General features: G+C 39.5%; 1 protein-coding gene across 1 annotated transcript; it reads right to left on the bottom strand.

The window, feature by feature from the left end:
- Positions 1-2,555: 2,555 nt before the first annotated feature.
- LOC140723843 (C-C motif chemokine 20-like) lies at positions 2,556-3,639 on the bottom strand. The gene is made up of 4 exons (XM_073038406.1): positions 3,504-3,639; positions 3,293-3,404; positions 3,124-3,201; positions 2,556-2,836 (listed from the first exon to the last, which is right to left on the bottom strand). Exons 1-4 carry the CDS (start codon positions 3,583-3,585, stop codon positions 2,806-2,808), a joined length of 303 nt encoding a protein of 100 aa, XP_072894507.1. The 5' UTR covers positions 3,586-3,639; the 3' UTR covers positions 2,556-2,805.
- Positions 3,640-21,164: the final 17,525 nt, after the last annotated feature.

The raw sequence follows: 21,164 nt of genomic DNA, 5'->3' as shown, positions 1-21,164 counted from the left end.
ACACATGAAATGCTGGAGGAATTCAGCAGGCCAGAATCGACTCTGCGTGCATTAAGGTTATTGCATGAACTTCAAAAGATAGACAAAAATCTGCCTGTAAAAGTAGATGCAAAGACTAAAGCTCAGCTGGATGAATGGAAGGAGAAAAAAGAAAGGAGTCATTGGAGATACGAGACAGAGGATTCATCGGATGATGTTGTGGATGAATAAACCATCTGAGATCAGATTGTAAAGGGAGCAATTGAAGGATTAATAAGAGAACATTCCAGTGAACTAAGTGCGCCTTCCCAAGATCAAAATTCTCAAACCAGAATAAGAAAAGTGAGTGAGAGGAAAGATATCCAGAGCTGTCAGAACCAATTTCATCAGTCTCAGAGTCAACTCCTACAAGCACCACGGAAGCTGAGATTGTTTTCACAGCCACATGTCTCATGAACTGTGACCTCCCTTGTCAGAAAGGTGTTATTCCACAAGAGAAAAAAATCCTCCACAGTGATCAAATCTTTCATTGGATGGTCTGAATGGGATCATTTAAAACTTACTACACCTTAGACAACTGTATAGTAGTTGCATGAAATAGTATGCTGTGTTTATAGCTGTGATGGATTCTAAATTGAGTTAGAGTTTATAGATATACAGGGAGGAGTGTTATATATTTAATATTTTAGTAATATTGTAAATATATTGTTGGAGTAAGTTTGTTTGCATAATGCATTGCAGATTATCTGTATGTCATCACACCACCACGTGATATGTGTGTGCTTCTCTTGAGGTAAAACACAAAATTAGACTCATATTTTGGACTCCCATCTTTTCCTTTAAATTAACTTAATGTTTTGGAGTTACAGAATATAACAAGTAGTGGAAAGTTTAAATGCTCCTTTTCATTGTTTAATTCTTTCCTTTGGCAGAAATCAAACAAGCACAGACTCAGAATAGATGGATGTCTCTTAAGAACAGGGATGAGGAGGAATTTCTTTAGCCAGAGGGTAGTAAATCTGTGGAATTCACTGCTTCAGATGGCTGTGGAGACCAGGTCATTAGGTGTATTTAAAGCAGAGGTTTATATGTTCTTGATTTTCAAGGGTGTCAAAGGTTATGGGAAGAAGGCAGGAGAATGGGGCTGAGAATGGTCATAACTCAGCCATGATGGAATGGTAGAGTAAACTTGATGGGCTGAATAGCCTTTTTCTGTGCCTATGTCATATGAGCGTGAGATCTGATTTCTGAATCAATTGACTATTGAATCAATCATCTCTTTCAAATTACTGGTGACGCTGGCACAAACATAAATACTTAGTTCTCCCTCTTCTGTTATATCACTTTGTGTTACTACGGTCAGCACTGTTGCATTGTTTCTGCGCTTGTCACTATATTTATTATTGTATTTATTGTGTCCATGTATACTGTTTACACTGTAAGCAAGCAAGAAATTTCAATATATCCTGGTGAATATGACATCAGATTAACCTGGATGAATTGGAATTATTAACTCATCCTTGCACTCAATGTCAGGAAGACCAAGGAATTGATTGTAGAATGTGGAAGGGGATGTCAAGGAAATATACACCGGTTCTCATCGAGGGATCAGAAGTGGAAAGGATGAAGATCTATTCCGAGTCCAACATATTGAGGCAATTGCAAAGTAGGCATGAGAGTGGCTATATTTCACATTTGGTGAAAGAGTTTGAGGACATTTGGTATGTTACCAAAGACTCTGGTAAATTTCTACAAATGGGGAGCATTATAATTGGTTGCTTCACCCTCTGGTATGGACGGACCACTGCACAGGTTTAGTAAAAGCTGCCGTACATAAAGTTTCAAACCTTGACAACTCCATCATGCACACAAGCCTCTCTAGCTTTGAAGACATTTTCAAAAGGTGATGCCCCAAAAAGGTGGCATCCATCATGAAGGACCCCATCATCCAGGATATGCAGTACCCTCTCCTCATTGCCACCATCGAGTAGGAGGTAAGGGAGAATGAACACACACACTCAACACTTTAGCAACAGCTTCTTCCTCTCTGCCATCAGACAATGAACCCATGAACACTATTTTTTCTCTCTGTTTGTACGACTTATTTAATTTAATTTGTAATGTATATTTCTTTGAGTATTTTAATAGTTGTTTTATTACGTATTGCACTGTACTGCTGTTGCAAAGCAAGAAATTTCATAACATATGCCAATGATATGAAACCTGATTCTGATTCTCAATCTGGAAACCTTCAGCATTTGATCAAATCAATCCCCTGTACTTTATTTGCTTCCTCCTCATGCCTGCTGATGCTGCAGTCATATTTGTGCTGAGCCACATGGTATGTACACTGTGCCAACTTTGCATCAAATGTTTTTATAAGAGAGGCTAACATAATGCATAAAAAATTACAGAAGAAAAAGAAATTGAAATAATTCTCTTTATTATTCATTCACTTAATTTATTTAATTTAAACAGAAGTGTCAATTAACAAGGTTATATTTAAACTTAGAAATATTCCTCCTTAATTTACACTTTCCAATAAATATAACTAGAAAGTAACAGATAAATATACAGATAATTATAACAATATTAATTGCATTTAACTTGATATTAGCATAATGTAGCAGAAAATAAATAAGGCTCCACAATTAAATTACTTTATCATGTTCAGTAGAACATACGATAAAACATTTTCACATCAGTTGTGAGTAATGCAAATTACATCAGTTTTAACAAACATTTTGTCTGTGCATAGATACTATGCAGGAGGTTTTGTCAGAAACATCCATCTAATGCAGATAACTGTTTTTCTCAAGATGCAGCTCAATGATTCGACAGGGTTTTCAGTTTTTTGCTGGAAGAAAAGAGGAACAATAAGTTTCAAATAATCAAATGTAATAAAAAGAAAAATCAATATAAGTGTGAATAATTTTTCTCTAAATACTAAAAATCACTGAGACATTTATGCATTTTGTAGCAATTTGGTGAAGACAATTACATTTTTAAGATATACATATGGAAATCTGATAGTGGATGCTACCCTTGTCTTAATTGTTGTCACTATACATTCAGAACATCACTACAGCTTTCTCATTGTAACAGGTCAACACATTTGCTGAATGCTTAAAGCTGTTCTCTTACCTCAAAAAAAACAGTATTCTCTTCACCCAGGGCTGATCAGGATCTACACACACTGCTCTTCCTCTGATGGTATAGAGTCTGTAAGATATTTAAATCAATGTGTCATTGATTGAAAAATCTAAAAATTTAGTTCTACAAAATCATATGCAATATATCATGTTGTACTTACATAATTGCATCTATTTCACACATTTCATTGGAATTTTGCTCCAAGTAACCAGAGATTAATTTCCGTGGCAATCGATGCTTTGAATAATTGAGGCAGCAATCTGCATGTGTAACTGGAAGAATAAAAAACAATGGTATGCATGTAATACTAGTCAATATATTTGTAAAATCTGATTTGTAATAATGAATAAAGAAGCAGCTTTAGGACTTACCAGCTGATACTGAGTCACTGAACATGCTGAGTATAATCATTGAAAGCATAGCTACCGAGGCAAGTTGCTGGAGTTTGTTCATTGCTGGTTATCAGTTTACCAGGTAGCTTGCCTATGGAACTTGTTGAGTTGATGGTTGTGCTGAGATCTGATGGTTTTGATCTTTTGTCAACCTGTTTATATACTGTACTCCTAGTGTTGGGAATTTTTTTTAAACAAGGAAATACATCGTGTGACCGCCTCGGGTTTTCCTCTAAGAAACTTTACTTGATTGCATCACCAAGTTTATAAATAGACGTTGGCAGACTGACTTCAAAATTTATGTACTTCCTAACCCCTTTGTTCAACTTTTCAAGAGTTCAGGAGTATCTTGTTCCAAGGCAAAGCAACTTGTTAAATTTATTGTCATGTGCACAAGTACGGCAAGAATGTATAATGAAAAAATTTACTTACAACAGGCACATAGATCCCTGCAATACACAGAGCACAATTGATGCTTAATTGATATATAGTTTGTTTCTTCTGTTATTTCCACTTGGATTCTAAAGTATTATTACAATATTTTGAAAATATAAGGAAAATAACCTTTCAAAACTAGCTGTTGCTGTAGTCCAAAATGAGTCAGTACTACACAAAACCAATGAATTTTAAAGGTGAACATTTGCACCTAGGTACAGGTAGCTTTTCTAAATTATTGTGTAAAATGAATCAATAATTTTAACAGCTAATTAACCAGAAATTGGCAAATAAATTGAATCATGTAGCAGTTTGCTCTATTACATAACTTACTTCTGTTTTCTGATGGATATTCACTACCCAAGCCCGATGGGATGTGGGGGGTGGTCGGGTGAACACTAGGGTCTTTGTTGGCCCATTATTTAATCAAGAAAAAACAATGGGGTCTACTTCGGCTTAACTAAACAGTGTTTTCAGCATCCTGACAAAGGTAACTGAAAAATAACATGAGATACAGGTGAAGTCAACAAGTACCAAAGACAGTGTCAATGTTAGGGAGCAGTCAGGCTTGTTAGGAATGGTCAAGGAACGATGAGAACAATGACAGAAAGTCGGGCCGACTAGAATCCATTCCTCTGCATTCAGCTTCTCCGATGGACGACGTGATCATCTGCACACATTGGTATATGATTTTATTTTACAGGAATTGTGCCTGTGTTTTGGAAATCCTTAGTGTTTCAGAAGTTGTTTGTAATTTGGAAATCTTTCATAAGATAGAAATTCTTTGTGAATTTTAAATGTGTTTTCAGAATCTTATCAGTGGTAGCTGTGTGGAACCAGCTTCCAGTAGAGTTGGTAGAGGCAGGTTCGGTATTGTCATTTAAAGTAAGATTGGATAGGTATATGGACAGGAAAGGAATGGAGGGTTATGGGCTGAGTGCGAGGCAGTGGGACTAGGTGAGAGTAAGCACGGACTAGAAGGGCCGAGATGGCATGTTTCCATGCTGTAATTGTTATACGGTTAGATGGTTATTTAAATACATATCAGTAAAAATAAATGAATTGTGTTGAAGCTACTTCGTTGACTGGTCGTATCTCCTCCTTGGTAGGGTTGGGTGACCCACCACTCAAATAGTGGGTATTGGCAGCTAAGTTCACCGTGGAGGATAAACAGGGATGTGATCTGGCCTTTGAAGAGTAGATGGTTACAGTATAACCTCCCTTTAGTGAGTGTGAACATAGTTATCTATATTGGATAGGGATTAACATCTTCAACAGAGTTTGGAAATTCACAGATAGCAAACCCAATGCCATTACAGTTTAAAAGAGAAATTGTAAAAGAAAATGATTCAAGTTTTCCAGATATCTGATTTTTCTCTTTGGACCTCTGTAAGTCTGCTGGGAGGAAGGTCCTGAAAGGATGAGTTCAGCCCAGGTGTGACATACGGGATTGCTGGAATGATTCCAAGACTGTGAAATTACAATGATGTGAATTAAATGGAGTGGCTGGTGTTGATCTCCCTTGACTGAAGATGGCCTTAAGCAGTCTGTGTGGAGTTTCAGCATTCTGCGTATACTCTCCTCCCATCCGGTAGGTGCTACGGGAGACTCCGCTCCAACACCAGGCACAGGAAGAGCTTCTTCCCTGAGGCTGTGACCCTGCTGAACCTCACGTCATAGCACTAAGCAGTATTGCACCCATATTGTACTGTCTCAGTACTTTTATATTTGTGTTCTGTAGCACTTACTTTTTAGTCGCAGTTATTTTGTAAATAACACTATTCTTTGCATTTCCAGTTAGATGCTAACAGCATTTCATTCGACTTTGTATCTGTACTCGGCACACTGACAATGAAGTTGAATCTAATGTAATCGAAATACCCAAATGTGTTTTTCTGCAGGTGCTCTGAATTCTTTCTAAATTGCAATGACACCCTGGTAAATTTGTTGAATGCTGTATATTGCTTCTGGTGTAAATGGTGACGGAAGATTCAGCGTGGAGCTAATAAGCATGTGAGAGAGAACAGAATACAGGGAAATTACACCAAAATGAATGTGAGTGCACTGACAGCTGGTATAGACTTAATAGGCCCAATGACCTTCTGTTCCATTTGAAAGTATGAAATATAACAGAGGCCCTTCATAATCAAGAAAGGATTAAATAGTGAAATAAAGTCAGTCATTTCGGTGTCTGAAGGGTTAGTGAATGGGTGTGAATGATTCAAAATGACTGGCAAAATTACTGAAGAGCTGGATGGGCCTGTTCTGTGTTGTATGTCAATAAATAAATGTTTATAAATTAGAATGCACCATCTTGTAAAAAGGTGTTTGCATATTCAATGGTGGGTTTCAAGACAGACGTAAACATTCCAGGAATTTGAGGAAAGAGTGAAAATAAATATGTTGTTTTATTGTAACTTTTCTTTGATATTACTAAGATAGGTTTCACATTAATGAAATAAAATCAAAAGATGCTAGTTATACTCAGAAAACTGGGCAACTTCTGTAGAAAGAGACACACTGTAAATGTTTAATGGTAATTGAGTTTTGCTTCCCACAGCTGCTACCTGACCTGCTTTTTGGCTTTTTTTCTGCTTTTATTTCATATGTTCAGCATCTGCGAGTGTGTTTTAAATTTTTATCTCTGTCATATCACTGAGCCAGTTAAAACAAAACAGATGAGCACCATTAGCTGCAGACTGCTGTTGGAATGCATACGCTTTCACCATGCAGAGAAGATGAATGCTGCAGTAACTTCATTTATTAAATAAACAATGTGCACTAATCTTCATCTTGCCAGTGAATAGCCACATGCTGAAGGACCAGGGCACCTAAAATACAACCTCAACATTATTCAGCGCTTTCAGAAAGAGGCAGGTTGAAGGAATTGGAAAATTGATGAAGAAATAATTAAAATCAATGCCAATGCCCCAGTAATTAATTGCAGTGGAAATCATAAATAGTTTCAGTGAAATTAAAATCATTTTTAAGACTTTAAATCCTTTACATTGTAAAAATTATTTCTAACTAGAAATGACTGCTGTCAATTGTGGATGATAAAATCTAAATATTTTGTGTCATGCTCGTCTGCCTGTTATTTTAATGTACAGATCAATAGGTAGTAGATTCTCTTCCTTAATTAGTTTTGCAGTGTGGATATCTGAAACATCTTAGGTAACCTAGAATCAGAAACAGATTTAATTATGTATCTATTAAATAGTTATGTTAATATAAGTGGAGCAAAATAATATAAATTAAAAAGTAGCAAGGTAATGTTCATTAGAAATGGGATGGCAGAGGGGAAGAAGCTGTTCCTGAATCACTGAGTGTGTGCCATCAGGCATCTGTACCGTCTGTCCCGATGGTAACCGAGTGAAGGCGGCATGTCCTGGGTGGTGGGGATCCTTGATGATGGACGTCGCTTTCCTAAGGCACCGCTCCTTGAAGATGCCTTGGATACCACGGAAACTGGTATCCGTGATAGAGCGGAATAATTTTACAAGTTTCTGCAACTTATTTCGATCTTGTGCAGTAGCCCCCTGCCCCATACCAGATGGTGATGCAGCCAGTCAGAGTGTATTTGTAGAAGTTTTCAAGTGTTTTAGTTGACCAACCAAATCTCGTTAAACTTCTAGTGAAATTCTAGTTAAATGTTGGTGTACCAACAACCTCAGATACCTCCAAAGTGCCAGTTGTGCAACCTCCAACTCTGACTCTAGCCTTGACCTCTAGGCCGGGTCTTCACGCACTGCCACTGGAACCCTCATCTCCCCTTCCCCCACCAACATTCTGCAACCCCGCCTCTCTCAGGGCCCAGCACCAGCTCTTGGGCCCTCAGAGACTCCATATTTCTCTTACCCCACCTCTCCAGAACAACTCATACCTCCATTCCTCTCAGACACTACCAACCCCCTTTCCCCCTCTGGTCCCAGCTCTCACCCATGCTGGGTTTACACCATCCCCTCTAACATTCCCCTCTCTGAGGCAGAACATTCTGTCCTCAGTAAGAGCCTCACCTTCGTCTACCTGTGCCCACACATCAGTGAGTTCTCAGCCCGCAATGTGCTGAACTCTTCTTCCTCTGCCTCCATCTCCGAGCCAATTTCTTTGCCAAATCAGAAATGCTGATCAAGTCAACTAGTTTCAAATGAGAACTCTGAGAGGCCAATCTGATGGTTCTCTGCTGCTCAGCAATAGAACAGAAAAAACAGGCACAAGGGTTGCTAGCCCCTGTACCCCAGAAACACACTTGAGCAGTGCGGTGGAGGTATGTGCTATGCATGACCTGATCTGAAAGCATCATGTTGACTCATAACAGATTCTGTTCACGGTGGAACAGATTAGTCAAGGACTGGGTGATCAGCACAGATGAATTAACTATACCTCCACTACCCCTTTAGCACACTCCAATTCCAACCTAACTTCTTCTGAACGCTCTGCTCCCTACACTCTCTGCGCCAATCCTAACTTCACCATCAAACCCGCAGATAAGGGGAGGGGTTCTGTAGTAGTCTGGTGTACTGATCTCCACCTTGCTGAGCAACAACTCTCAGACACCTCCTCTTACTTACCCTCGAACAGGAACCTACTAAGGAGCACCAGGGTATTGTCTTCCACACCAACACAGACTTTGTTAGCTCTGGGATCTCCCATCCACTGCCACCAACCTCATAGTTCCTGTACCCTGCACCTCCCATTTCTACCCCCTACCCAAGATCCACAAATCTGCTTGTCCAGGTAGATCCATTGTCTCAGCTGTTTCCTGCCCCACTGAGCTCATATCTGCACACCTTGACACTGTGTTATTGCCCCTAGATCAGACCCTTTCTAACTACATCCGTGACACTTCACACACTCTAGATCTTTTAAATGATTTCAAGTTCCCTGGCCCAGAGCATCTTATTTTCACCATGGATGTCCAGTCCCTATACACCTCCATCCCCTCCCAGGAAGGCCTCAACGATCTCTGTTTCTTTCTGGACACCAAACCCAACCAGTTCCACTCCACCACCACTCTCCTCCACCTAGCAGAAATCACCTTCACTCTTAATAATTTTTTCTTTGGGCCCCCAATTCCTTCAGACAAAAGGTGTAGCCATGGGCACTCGCATGGGTTGCAGTTATGCCAGCCTGTTTGTTGGCTATGTGGCACAGTCTATGTGCCAAGCCTATACTGGTAGCTGTCCCGCACATCCCTTATGCTACATTGATGACTCATTGGTGCTGCTTCCTGCACCCATGCGGAACTCTTCAACTTCATCCACTTTGCCACCAATCTCAAACATGTCCTCAAATTTACCTAGTCAATTTCTGACACCTCCCTCCCTTTCCTTGATCTCTCTATCTCTGGAAGCAACTTATCTATTGATATCTATTATAAACCCATGGACTCTCACAGCTACCTGGACTATACCTGTTCCCACCCTGTTACTTGCAAAAACGCTATTTCGTTCTCTCAATTCCTCCACCTCTATTGCATCTGCTCTCAGGATGATGCTTTTCATTCCTGAACGAAGGAGATGTCCTCTCTCTTCACAGAGCGGGTCTTCCCTTCCTTCACAATCAATGCTGCCCTCAATCACACCTCTTCCATTTCATCCATGTCTGCTCTCACTCCATCCTTAGCGACCCTACCAGGGATAGGGTTCCTCTTGTCCTCATCTACACCCCACCGGCCTCCGCATCCAGCACATAATTCTCCAGAACTTCCGCCATCTCCAATGGGATCCCTTCACAAGCACATCTTTCCCTCCCGCTCCACTTCCTGCTTTCCACAGGGATCGCTCCTTCTGTGACTCTCTCGTCTATTTGTCCCTCCCCATTGATCTCCCTTCTGGCTCTTATCCTTGCAAATGGAACAAGGGCTACACCTGCACCTGCACCTACACCTCCTCCCTCACTACCTTTCAGGGCTCCAGAAAGTCCTTCCAAGTGAGGCGACACTTCATCTGTGAGTCTATTGGGGTCATATAATGTGTTTGGTGCATCTGGTAGGTCCTCCTGTATATCGGTGAGAACTGACTTAGATTGGTAGACTACTTCACCAAGCTCCTATGCTCCATCCACTAGAAAAAGTGGGATCTCCCAGTGGCCACCCATTTTAATTCCACTTCCCATTACCATTCCAATATGTCGATCCATGGCTCTTCCACTGTCATGATGAGACCACGCTCAGGTTGGAGGAATGACACCTTATATTTATCTGGGTAGCCTCCAACCTGATGGTATGAAGATCAATTTCTCAAACATCCAGTAATGGCCCCCACCCCACTCCTTCACCAATCCCTATTGCCCCTCTCACTTTGTCTCCTTCCCTGCCCATCACCTGCCTCTGGTGCTCCTCCTCACTATTCTTTCTTCCATGGCTTTCTGTCCTACCTATCAGAGTCCCCCTTCTTCAGCTCTGTATCTCTTTTACCAATTAAAGTCCCAGCTCTTCACTTTATCCATCCTTCTCCCGGTTTCACCTATCACCTTGTGTTTCTCCTACCCCTCCCTCCACCTTTTAACTCAACCCCTCATCTTTTTTACCCCAGACCCGCTGAAGGGCCTCAGCCTGAAATGTCGATTGTACTCTTTTGCAAAGATGCTGCCTGGCCTGCTGAGTTCTTGCAGCATTTTGTGTGTGTTGTTTGGATTTCAAGCATCTGCAGATTTTCTGTTGTTTTCGATGGTGTGCCTGGCAGGGTGTTGATAACTTGTGTCAACCAATTGTCTGGAGTGTTCATGGACACCTTTACTCTCTCACAGCTTCAGTCAGACTTCCCAGTTGCAGCAAAACAGGCATCAATCGCACTCGTGCCCAGGGAGAGCAGGGTAAGCCACCTCAACAACTATCGCTCAGTTATACTCACATTTACTGTAATTAAGTACTTGCGCATGGATAGAATTAACTCCTGCCTAAGCAGGTACCTGGACCCGCTCCAGTTTGCCTGCCAGTGTAACAGACATACAGTGGAGGCAACCTTACTGGCTTTCAATTCTTCTTTGGAGCACCTAGACAACAGCAAAACATATGTCAGGCTGCTGTTTATTGATTGGAGCTTGATATTCAACACCATCATTCTCTCATTACAAATCAAAAGTACTTGTCCAGTGTGGTGTTATGGGTGGAACTGAGAAAAAAGAAAGGTATAAAAGAACTGAGAACTAGAAAAGCCCCTTTAGCCATGTTACCAGGGCTATATTACAGATGACTCAACAGTCCATGGGATTTAGGGGAACAAATTTGTAGAGAGATCACAGCCTGTTGCAAGAAACATAAGGTTGGTATAGCAGGTGATCTTAACTTTCCACATACTGACTGGGACTCCCATACTGTAAAAGGACTAGACGGGCTAGAGTTTGTCAAATGTGTTCAGGAACGTTTCCTTCATCAGCACGTAGAGATCCCAATGAGAGGGTGTGTGATACTCGATCTGCTGTTAGGGAATGAGACAGGGTAGGTGACAGAAGTTGGTGTAGGGGAACACCTTGTATCTGGTGATCACAATGCCATTAGATTCTAAGTAAATATGGAAAAAGCTAGGTCTTGTCTGCGGGTTCATATCTAAATTAGGGAAAGGCTAGTTTTGATGGTATGAGAAAGGATCTGGTAAGTGTGGATGGGACAGGCTGTTTTCTGGCAAATGTGTACTTGGGAAGTGGGAGGCCTTTGAAAGTGAAATTTTGAGAGTACAACACTTGTATGTGCCTGTCAGAATAAAAAATAAAGTTAACAGCTTGAGGAAAGCTTGGTTTATAAGTAATATTGAGTCCCTGGTTAAGCAAAAGAAAAGGAGGGTAAGAACAAATGAAGTACTTTTGGAGTATAAGAAATACAAGAGTACCAAAGGGATGACTTTAGAAACATGGTTCAAACCATTAACTTTGTGTCTTGGAATACTAATGGATTAAACCATCCGATTAAACGAAAGAAGATTTTCAAAGTATTCCAAAGACTTAATGCTCATATTATTTTTGTACAAGAAACTCATGTGAGGAAGGAGGACAAATATCGCTTCTTTAGGTCTTGGCGGGGTCAACAGTATCATTCGAATTCGAATGCCAAAGTTAAGGGAGTTTCAATTTTTATTGACTCCTCTATTGCATTTGTTCAACATGATATCCTTTCGGATCCGAATGGTAGATTTTTGTTAATTACGGGTTTACTCGGTAATAAAAAGGTTGCTATGGTTAATGTTTATGCCCCGAATGTGGATTGTCCTGACTTTTTTAAGTCCTTATTTACTTCTTTACCTAATTTAAATGAATATAAGTTAATAATGGGTGGTGACTTTAATTGTTGTTTAATTCCTTTGATGGACAAATCTACACCTATTCAGACTCTACCCAATAAGTCGGCCACTTGTATTAACTCCTTTTTGACTGATAATGGAGTTTTTGATATTTGGAGATTTCGTCATCCTAATGAGAAAGAGTTTTCTTTTTTCTCACATGTTTATCACTCCTATTCGAGAATTGATTATTTTTTTATTGACTCTTGTTTTATTCCATCGGTAATTGGTTGTAATTATGATATTATAGCTATTTCTGACCATGCTCCATTAAAACTTTCTATTAATTTTACGGATACAGCTTTAAGTGCTAGACAATGGCGATTTGACTCTACCTTATTGCAAGAACCGGACTTTATTAAATTTATGAAGGAACAGATCGATTTCTTCTTTTCAACTAATTCCACGGAGGATATCTCATGCGGAACACTTTGGGACACTTTTAAAGCGTATATACGTGGACAGATTATCTCGTATTCTGCTGGTCTGAGAAAACGCATTAAGAAGGAAACTCTTTTACTGGTTGATAAAATTAAAGAGATTGACAAGAAATATTTGACTACTCCTAGCATGGAACTTTATAAACAAAGGGTTGAACTTCAAATGGAACATAGTTTATTACTTACATCTCCGATTGAAAATCAATTAATGAAAACCAGATCTGATTTCTATATACATAGTGATAAATCGGGAAAACTGTTAGCTAGTCAGCTGAAGAATGTTTCAGTTAAACGCCAAATTACTAAGGTTCGACAGCAGAATGGGGATTTGACAGTTAACCATGATGACATAAATAAGTCTTTTCAAGACTTTTATACCTCCCTGTATAAATCTGAATTCCCTCAGGATCATAATATCATGTGTGATTTTCTCGGGAAATTGAATTTTCCAAAACTATCATCTGATGATCTTTCAGTAATAGATACTCCGTTTACGGATGCGGAAATTAAAGGGGTTATTTCCTCAATGAATTCTGGGAAAGCACCAGGTCCAGATAGGTATACAGTAGAATTTTTTAAATGTTTTTCTGATACTCTATCTCCTTGGCTATGCAAGGTTTTTGAAGAAGCAATTAGATTGGGGAAGTTGCCACAATCTTTTTATAGAGCTTCCATTTCTTTAATACTGAAGAAAGATAAAGACCCTACTGATTGTGCATCCTACAGACCAATATCTTTATTGAATGTGGATTCTAAGATTTTTTCCAAGTTGCTGGCTTCTAGGCTGGAGAAGGTATTACCCCAAATTATTTCAGAAGACCAAACCGGTTTTATTAAAAATCGCTATTCTTTTTTCAATGTTAGGAGATTATTGAATATTGTTTATACTCCTTCACATAATACTTCAGAATGTGTTATTTCATTAGATGCAGAAAAAGCATTTGATAGAGTTGAATGGCCTTACTTATTTTATGTGCTGGAGAAGTTTAATTTCAGTCCGACCTTCATTTCTTGGATTAAACTGATATATCAAACTCCAGTAGCCTCGGTGTTTACTAATAATCAAAGATCTCCATTTTTTCGTTTATTTCGGGGCACTAGACAAGGTTGTCCTCTTAGTCCATTACTATTTAACATCACTTTAGAACCTTTGGCAATTGCCATCAGAGAATCACAGGATATTTTGGGTATTAATCGTGGAACAGATATTCATAAGGTATCTTTATATGCAGACGATTTATTATTATTCATCTCTAATCCTGAGAAATCTATTCCAGCAGTCTTATCATTGTTGGCTCAATTTAGTGAGTTTTCTGGGTATAAGTTAAATCTTAATAAGAGTGAATTGTTTCCTTTGAATAGACAGGTCCCAAATTATGGTATTTTACCTTTTAAATTAGTTAATGATTCTTTTACTTATTTAGGGATTAAAATTACCAAAAACCATAAAGAATTATTTCGGTTTAATTTTTTACCCTTAATTGATCAGATTAAAGGTTTGTTTACTAAGTGGTCACCATTATCTTTATCTCTGATAGGTAGGATTAATGCTACTAAGATGGTTATTTTACCTAAATTTTTATATGTTTCTCAAGCGGTACCAATTTTTATTCCGAAATCCTTTTTTACTAATGTTGATTCAAAAATTTCTTCATATATATGGCAGAATAAAAATCCCAGGTTAGGTAAAATATACTTACAGAAGACAAAGAAGGATGGTGGGTTGGCATTACCCAATTTCAGATTTTATTATTGGGCAGTTAATATTAGATATTTGATATGTTGGTTGAAAGAATGGGATGGTCCTTTTGGCCCTCATTGGGTGAGTTTGGAAACCAAATCGGTTTCTGCTTATGCTCTGGGTTCTATCTTAGGGACATCTCTCCCTTTTGCTCTTTCTAAATTGCCGAAGCGAATCGACAACCCGATAGTTAAATATACCTTACGTATATGGTTTCAATTTTGGAAATTTTTCGGGTTGACTCAATTCGTGTTAAATAGTCCTATTGTATCTAATTGTTTTTTCCACCCCTCAATTATAGATCAAGCTTTTTTGGCTTGGAAAACTAAGGGATTATTAAGATTTTCCGACTTATTTTTGGACAACTGTTTTATGTCCTTTGATCAATTAGCTAATAAATATAATTTGCCTAGATTTCATTTTTTTAGATACTTACAGGTTAGGCATTTTTTAAGTACGGTACTTCCTTCATTCCCAAATTCTCTGTCTTCAGATACTTTGGAAAGTTTGTTTGAATTAAACCCTTTTCAAAAAGGGCTTATATCAAAACTTTATAATATAATTATGAAGATACGTTCAGTGCCCTTTGATAAGACCAAAAATGATTGGGAAAGAGAACTTAATCTTATTATTCCTATTGAGAATTGGGATAGAATTCTTAAATTAGTTAATACATCATCTATATGTGCCAAACATTCATTAATACAATTTAAGGTTGTACATAGGGCCCATATGTCCAAGGATAAATTAGCTCATTTTTATTCTCATATAAACCCTATTTGTGACAGATGTCAATTAGAAATCACTTCTTTAACTCATATGTTTTGGTCATGTCCACTTTTGAAAAAATATTGGAAAGATATTTTTGATATTATTTCGGCGGTACTGAACATTGATTTACAACCCCATCCTATTACTGCAATTTTTGGTTTACCGATGATGGACTTAGTTCACTTATCTCCTTCCGCCTGTCGAATGATTGCTTTTCTCACTTTGATGGCTAGAAGATCTATTTTGTTGAATTGGAAGGAAATTAATCCTCCCACGGTATTTCATTGGCTTTCTCAAACTATGTTATGTCTAAATTTAGAAAAAATTAGAAGTGCTGTATTTGATACTTCTATTAAATTTGAAAAGATATGGAGACCATTTATTCAATATTTTCATATGATGTAATGGCCCTGTGCCAGGCTTATCGGTTTTTTTCAGTTTTAATTGTATGTATGTTGAGAGGATCGGAGTTGACGTCATTGATGTTTATGTATGCTTGTGAGATACTATGAACAGCCCTTTTTTTTTCTCTTTTTTTAAAAGTTTTTTTTAGTTTTTTTTTCTTCTTTGTTTTTTTTTCTTTTTCTTGATACTAGATTAGTAGATTAGCTAGCTTTCTTAGATAGATTTATTTTTTTTTCTCTTTTTTATACTATATATTATGGAATATCTAAACTTACCTTGTTCATATATATACTATATGGTTTATGTTTTGGGAAACTTACTTATGCTGTATTCATTGCTTATGTATTTCTTTATGTATAATGGGAGTCTATATATTTGTAATCCCTTACCATTATTTGAATTGTATCTCATTCATAATATTTTAAATATTAATAAAAAGATTGAAAGAGAGATAAGAAATACAAGAGAACATTTAAGCAAGAAAACAGGCGGGCTAAACGAAGGCATGATGTGCCTGAGCAGACAAGGTAAAGGAGAATTCTATGGGATTCTATAGATATGTTTACAACACAAGGGACAAAATTGACCCTCTGGAAGATCAGAACAGTAGTCCATGTGTGGAGCCAAAAGAGATGCACGAGATATAAAACAGATTTTTTTCTCTCTGTATTTACTCAGAAGATGGACACATAGTCTATAGCATTGAAGTAAAGCTGCATCAACATCATGGACCCTATACAGACTGCTTTCTTAAGGCCCAAATCCCTGGGGCCTTAACAAGGTGTTTCCTTGGATCCTGTGGGAGGCAGGTGCAGAAACTGCAGGGGCCCTAGCAGAGATATTTAAATCATCCTTAGTGACAGGTATGCTGCTGGAGCATTGGAGGATAGCAAATGCTGTTCCATGTTTATGAAAGGGTCTAAAAATAGATCAGGAAATTATAGGCCAGTGAGCCTGACATGAGTAAGGGGTAAGTTGTTGGGAAGTATTCTAAGGGACCGGATATATGAGTACTTGGATAAACATGGACTGATTAGGGATAGTCAGCATGGCTTTGTGCCTGGTAGGTTGTGTCTAACCAAGCTTACAAAGTTTTTCGAGAATGTTGATGAAGGCAAGGTGGATGATGTCTGCATGGAACTTAGGAAGGCATTTGGTAAAGTCCTGTATGGAGGTTGGTCAGGAAGTATCAGATGCTCGGTGTTGAAGATGAGGTAGTAAGTTGGATTAGAATTGGCTTAGTGGGAAAATCCAGAGATTGGTAGTAGATGGTTTCCTCTCTGACTTGAGGGTTGTGAGTGGTGGAGTGCCACAGGGTTCGGTGCTGGGTCCATTGTTGTTTCTCATCCATATCGATGATCTGGATGATAATGTGGTTAACTGGGTCAGCAAGTTTGCGGTTGACACCAAGATTGAGGCGTAATAGACAGCGACGAAGACCATCAGAGCTTGCAGCAGGATCTGGACCAGCTGGAAAAATGGGCTGAAAAGTGGCAAGATGGAATTTAATGCAGACAAGTGTGAGGTGTCGCACTTCAGTTGGGTCAACTAGAGTGGTCTTACACAGTGAATGGTAGGGCACGGAAGAGTGCGGTAGAACAAAGGGATCTGGGAATACAGGTCCATAATTCATTGAAAGTGGCGTCAGAGGTAGAGAAGGCCAGAAAGAAAGGGTTTGGCACACTGGCCTTCATAAATCAAATTACTGAGTACAGGAGATGCAATGTTATGTTAAAGTTGTATAATACGTTCACAAAGTCTAATTCGGAGTATTGTGTGCAGTTTTGGCCACCTACCTACAGGAAAGGTATAAATGAGTTTGAAAGAGTATAGAGAACATTTGCAAGGATGTTGCTGGGACTGGATGACCTTGAGTTATAAGGAAAGGTTGAATACATTAGGACTTTATTCTGTGGAACATAGAAGATTTGATAAAGGTATACAACATTATCAGGGGTATAGACAAGCGGACTTTTTGGTTGGGTGTGACTACAACTAGAGGTCATGGGTTAAGGATGAAAGGTGAGAAGTTTAATTGAGCATATAACCTAGATTTATTTTCTGTTAATGGGTGCAAGGCATTGTACACTCAAACAAATATTTCTGTTATGAAAACGTAACTTCCATTATGCCCCTGTAAAGTCATTTGTCATGGCATAGGCTCCGATCTCTCACTAAATTGAAACCAAATATCCTCTGTTGTGTCTGATGAAAACTGAGCCACACAGAAGCTGTAACTGGGAAATACCAAATGCTTTATTTGCATAGCAAACCTCCAGGAGAAAGAGAGTCCATGAGGATCAAAGATAAAGAGAGGGCATATAATTGAGCAAAGATTAGTGGAAAGTTAGAAGATTTGGAAACTTTTAAAAACCAACAGAAGTCAACTAAAAAAGATCTGTAGAATTCTTTGCCATGGGCAGTTATGGAGGCCAAGTCATATATACTCAAAAAAGAGGTTTATAGGTCAGGGCATGATGGGATGCAATGAAAGGCAAGAGAATGGGGCTGAGAGGAAAACTGTATCAGCCATGATGAAATGGCAGAGCAGACTCGATGGGCCAAATGACCTGAATCTGCTCCTATATTTTATGGTCCTATAGTCTAACTGCTTTGATATCACTAGCAGGTTAGAGGATGTTGTTTACTTGGATTTTACGAAGGCCTTTGACAAGGTGCCACACATGAGGCTGCTTAACGAGCTATGAACCCATGGTATTACAGGAAAGATTCTAACATGGATAAAGCTTCACCTGGAGTATTGTGATCAGGTTTGGGCCCCTGACCTTAGGAAAGATATACTGAAACTGGAGAAGATCCAAAGGAGGCTGACGAAGAAGGTTCCAGGATTAAATGGCTTCTCATATGAAGAGTGTTTGATGGCTCCTGACCTGTATTCACTAGAATTCAGAAAATTGAGGGGTGTCCTCATTGAAACGTGTCGAATGGTGATAGGCCTTGATGGAGTGGATGTGGAGAGGATGTTTCCTAGGGTGGAAGAGTCTAAGAGCAGAGGACACAGCCCCAGAATAGAGGGCATCCTTCTAGAATGGAGATGAGGAGGAATTTCTGAAGGCAGAGTGGTGAACCTGTGGAATTCCTTGTCACAGGCAGCTGTGGAGGACAGGTCCTCATGTATATTTAAGTCAGATGTTGGTGGATTCTTGATTGGTTAGGGTGTGAAGGGATACGGGGCAAAGGCAGGAGAATGAAGGTGAGTGAAAAATTGGATCAGCCAGTTGAAATGGCAGAGCAAAGTCAATGGGCCAAATTGTTTAATTCTGCTCCTACATCTTATGGTTTTATGATCTTATAAATCTTACTCTCCTGACACAATGTTTTACACTTCTTCAACACAAGCAACTACTGATTTCATTGTTATAATCACCAAATTCTCATACTGAATACAGTCAGATAAAGTTACAGAATTACAAACTTACAATGGCAGCATACCCCTACTAGCTGAAAGTTTGAATATTCAATACTGGTGGCTGTTCTAAAAGCCAGACACTGTAAGTGTGCCCATTTTGCTGTAGTGTTGAAGAATGGCTCCAATAATAGACACATAACATAGAAACATAGAATAGAACAGCACGTTACAGGCCCTTCGGCCCACAATGTTGTGCTGACCCTCAAACCCTGCCTCCCATATAACACCCCACCTTAAATTCCTCCATATACCTGTCTAGTATTCTCTTAAACTTCACTAGTGTATCTGCCTCCACCACTGACTCAGGTAGTGCATTCCACGCACCAATAACTCTCTGAGTGAAAAACCTTCCTCTAATATCCCCCTTGAACTTCCCTTCCGTTACCTTAAAGCCATGTCCTCTTGTACTGAGCAGTGGTGCCCTGGGGAAGAGGTGCTGGCTGTCCACTCTGTCTATTCCTCTTAATATCTTGTAGATCTCTATTATGTCTTCTCTCATCCTCCTTCTCTCCAAAGAGTAAAGCCCTAGCTCCCTTAATCTCTGATCATAATCCATACTCTAAACCAGGCAACATCCTGGTAAATCTCCTCTGTACCCTTTCCAATGCTTCCACATCCTTCCTATAGTGAGGCGACCAGAACTGGACACAGTACTCCAAGAACACACAAAAAATGCTGGTGGAACACAGCAGGCCAGGCAGCATCTATAAGGAAAAGCACTGTCGACGTTTTGGGCTGAGACCCTTCGTCAGGAAATCTTCCCTTCAGCATTTTGTGTGTGTTGTTTGAATTTCCAGCACCTGCAGATTTCCTCGTGTTTGCACAGTACTCCAAGTGTGGCCTAACCAGAGTTTTATAGAGCTGCACCATTACATCGCGTCTCTTAAACTCTATCCCTCGACTTATGAAAGCTAACACCCCATAAGCTTTCTTAACTACCCTATCTACCTGTGAGGCAACTTTCAGGGATCTGTGGACATGTACCCCCAGATCCTTCTGCTCCTCCACACGACCAAGTATCCTGCCATTTCCTTTATACTCTGCCTTGGAGTTTGTCCTTCCAAAGTGTACCACCTCACACTTCTCTGGGTTGAACTCCATCTGCCACTTCTCAGCCCACATCTGCATCCTATCAATGTCTCTCTGTAATCTTCGACAATCCTCTACACCATATATGTCAAACTCAAGGCCCGCGGGCCAAATCCGGACCACGGTGGAATTATCTTTGGCCCGCGAGATAATATCTAATTACTATTAAAGCTGGCCCCAGTAATCGAAGTGCCTATGGCGTATGATATGGCTAATGCTGAGTTTATTCAGGTACCAGGTTTTCAGGGTTTTTAGTGTTTATTCGGTTTCCCTGGTTTATTTCCTGAATATCATTCATGAATAATGAATAATATTAATGAATTAATATCAACCTGCAGCTTCAGGGGTGGGGTCGTGTGATCACAGACATGTACGCTGCAGTGAGGGCTTTTAAAACCAAGCTGCGCCTGTGGGAGACGCAGATGCAGCAAGAAAACTTGAGCCATTTTCCGTGTTGCCAAACTATGAAAGAGCAGGTTTCTACCGCAGTGTTCCCACGTGCAAAGTTTGCTGAAAAACTTAGCATACTTGGTGCTGACTTCACATGGCGATTTGCCGCCTTTGAAGCCCAAAAAAGCAGGTTTGAACTGCTCAGTAATCCATTTGCAGCTGACGTGGAAAGCGCACCAACCAACATACAAATGGAGCTGATTGAACTCCAATATAGTGACACACTCAAGGCAAAGTATGACTCGGTGGGCGCTGCACAGTTTCAACGTTTCATTCCCGACACAATGCCCCAGCTGCGTACCCAAGCTGCTCAAATGCTCTCTATGTTTGGCAGCACATATCTATGTGAACAACTGTTCTCTTTGATGAAGATAAACAAAACATCACACAGGAGTCGTCTTTCTGATGAACACCTTCACTCAATTCTGAGGATTTCCTCAGCTCAGAGCCTGACTCCAAACATTGATGAACTTGCATCCAAGATGAGATGCCAAGTATCTGACTTAGACTAGCGTGAACCACAGAGTGTTGGCCTGTGGAGAAATGTTTTCATTAGAAATTACTCCGGAAAAGCTGCAGATAAAGCCATAAGAAATAAATGCA

The sequence above is a fragment of the Hemitrygon akajei genome, chromosome 3, assembly GCF_048418815.1.
Source record: "Hemitrygon akajei chromosome 3, sHemAka1.3, whole genome shotgun sequence".
In the NCBI taxonomy this organism is placed as follows: Eukaryota; Metazoa; Chordata; class Chondrichthyes; order Myliobatiformes; family Dasyatidae; genus Hemitrygon; species Hemitrygon akajei.
The sequence above is the reverse complement of the archived record's forward strand: the minus strand, read 5'-3'. Positions and strand labels throughout refer to the sequence as shown.

Excerpts from the sequence above, each read along its gene's own strand:
- LOC140723843 (XM_073038406.1), bottom strand. The coding sequence starts at position 3,585 with ATGAACAAACTCCAGCAACTTGCCTCGGTAGCTATGCTTTCAATGATT. Across the intron at positions 3,405-3,503 it reads CAGTGACTCAGTATCAGCTG|TTACACATGCAGATTGCTGC; the intron begins GTAAGTCCTAAA and ends TTATTCTTCCAG. Across the intron at positions 3,202-3,292 it reads TGTGAAATAGATGCAATTAT|ACTCTATACCATCAGAGGAA; the intron begins GTAAGTACAACA and ends AATATCTTACAG.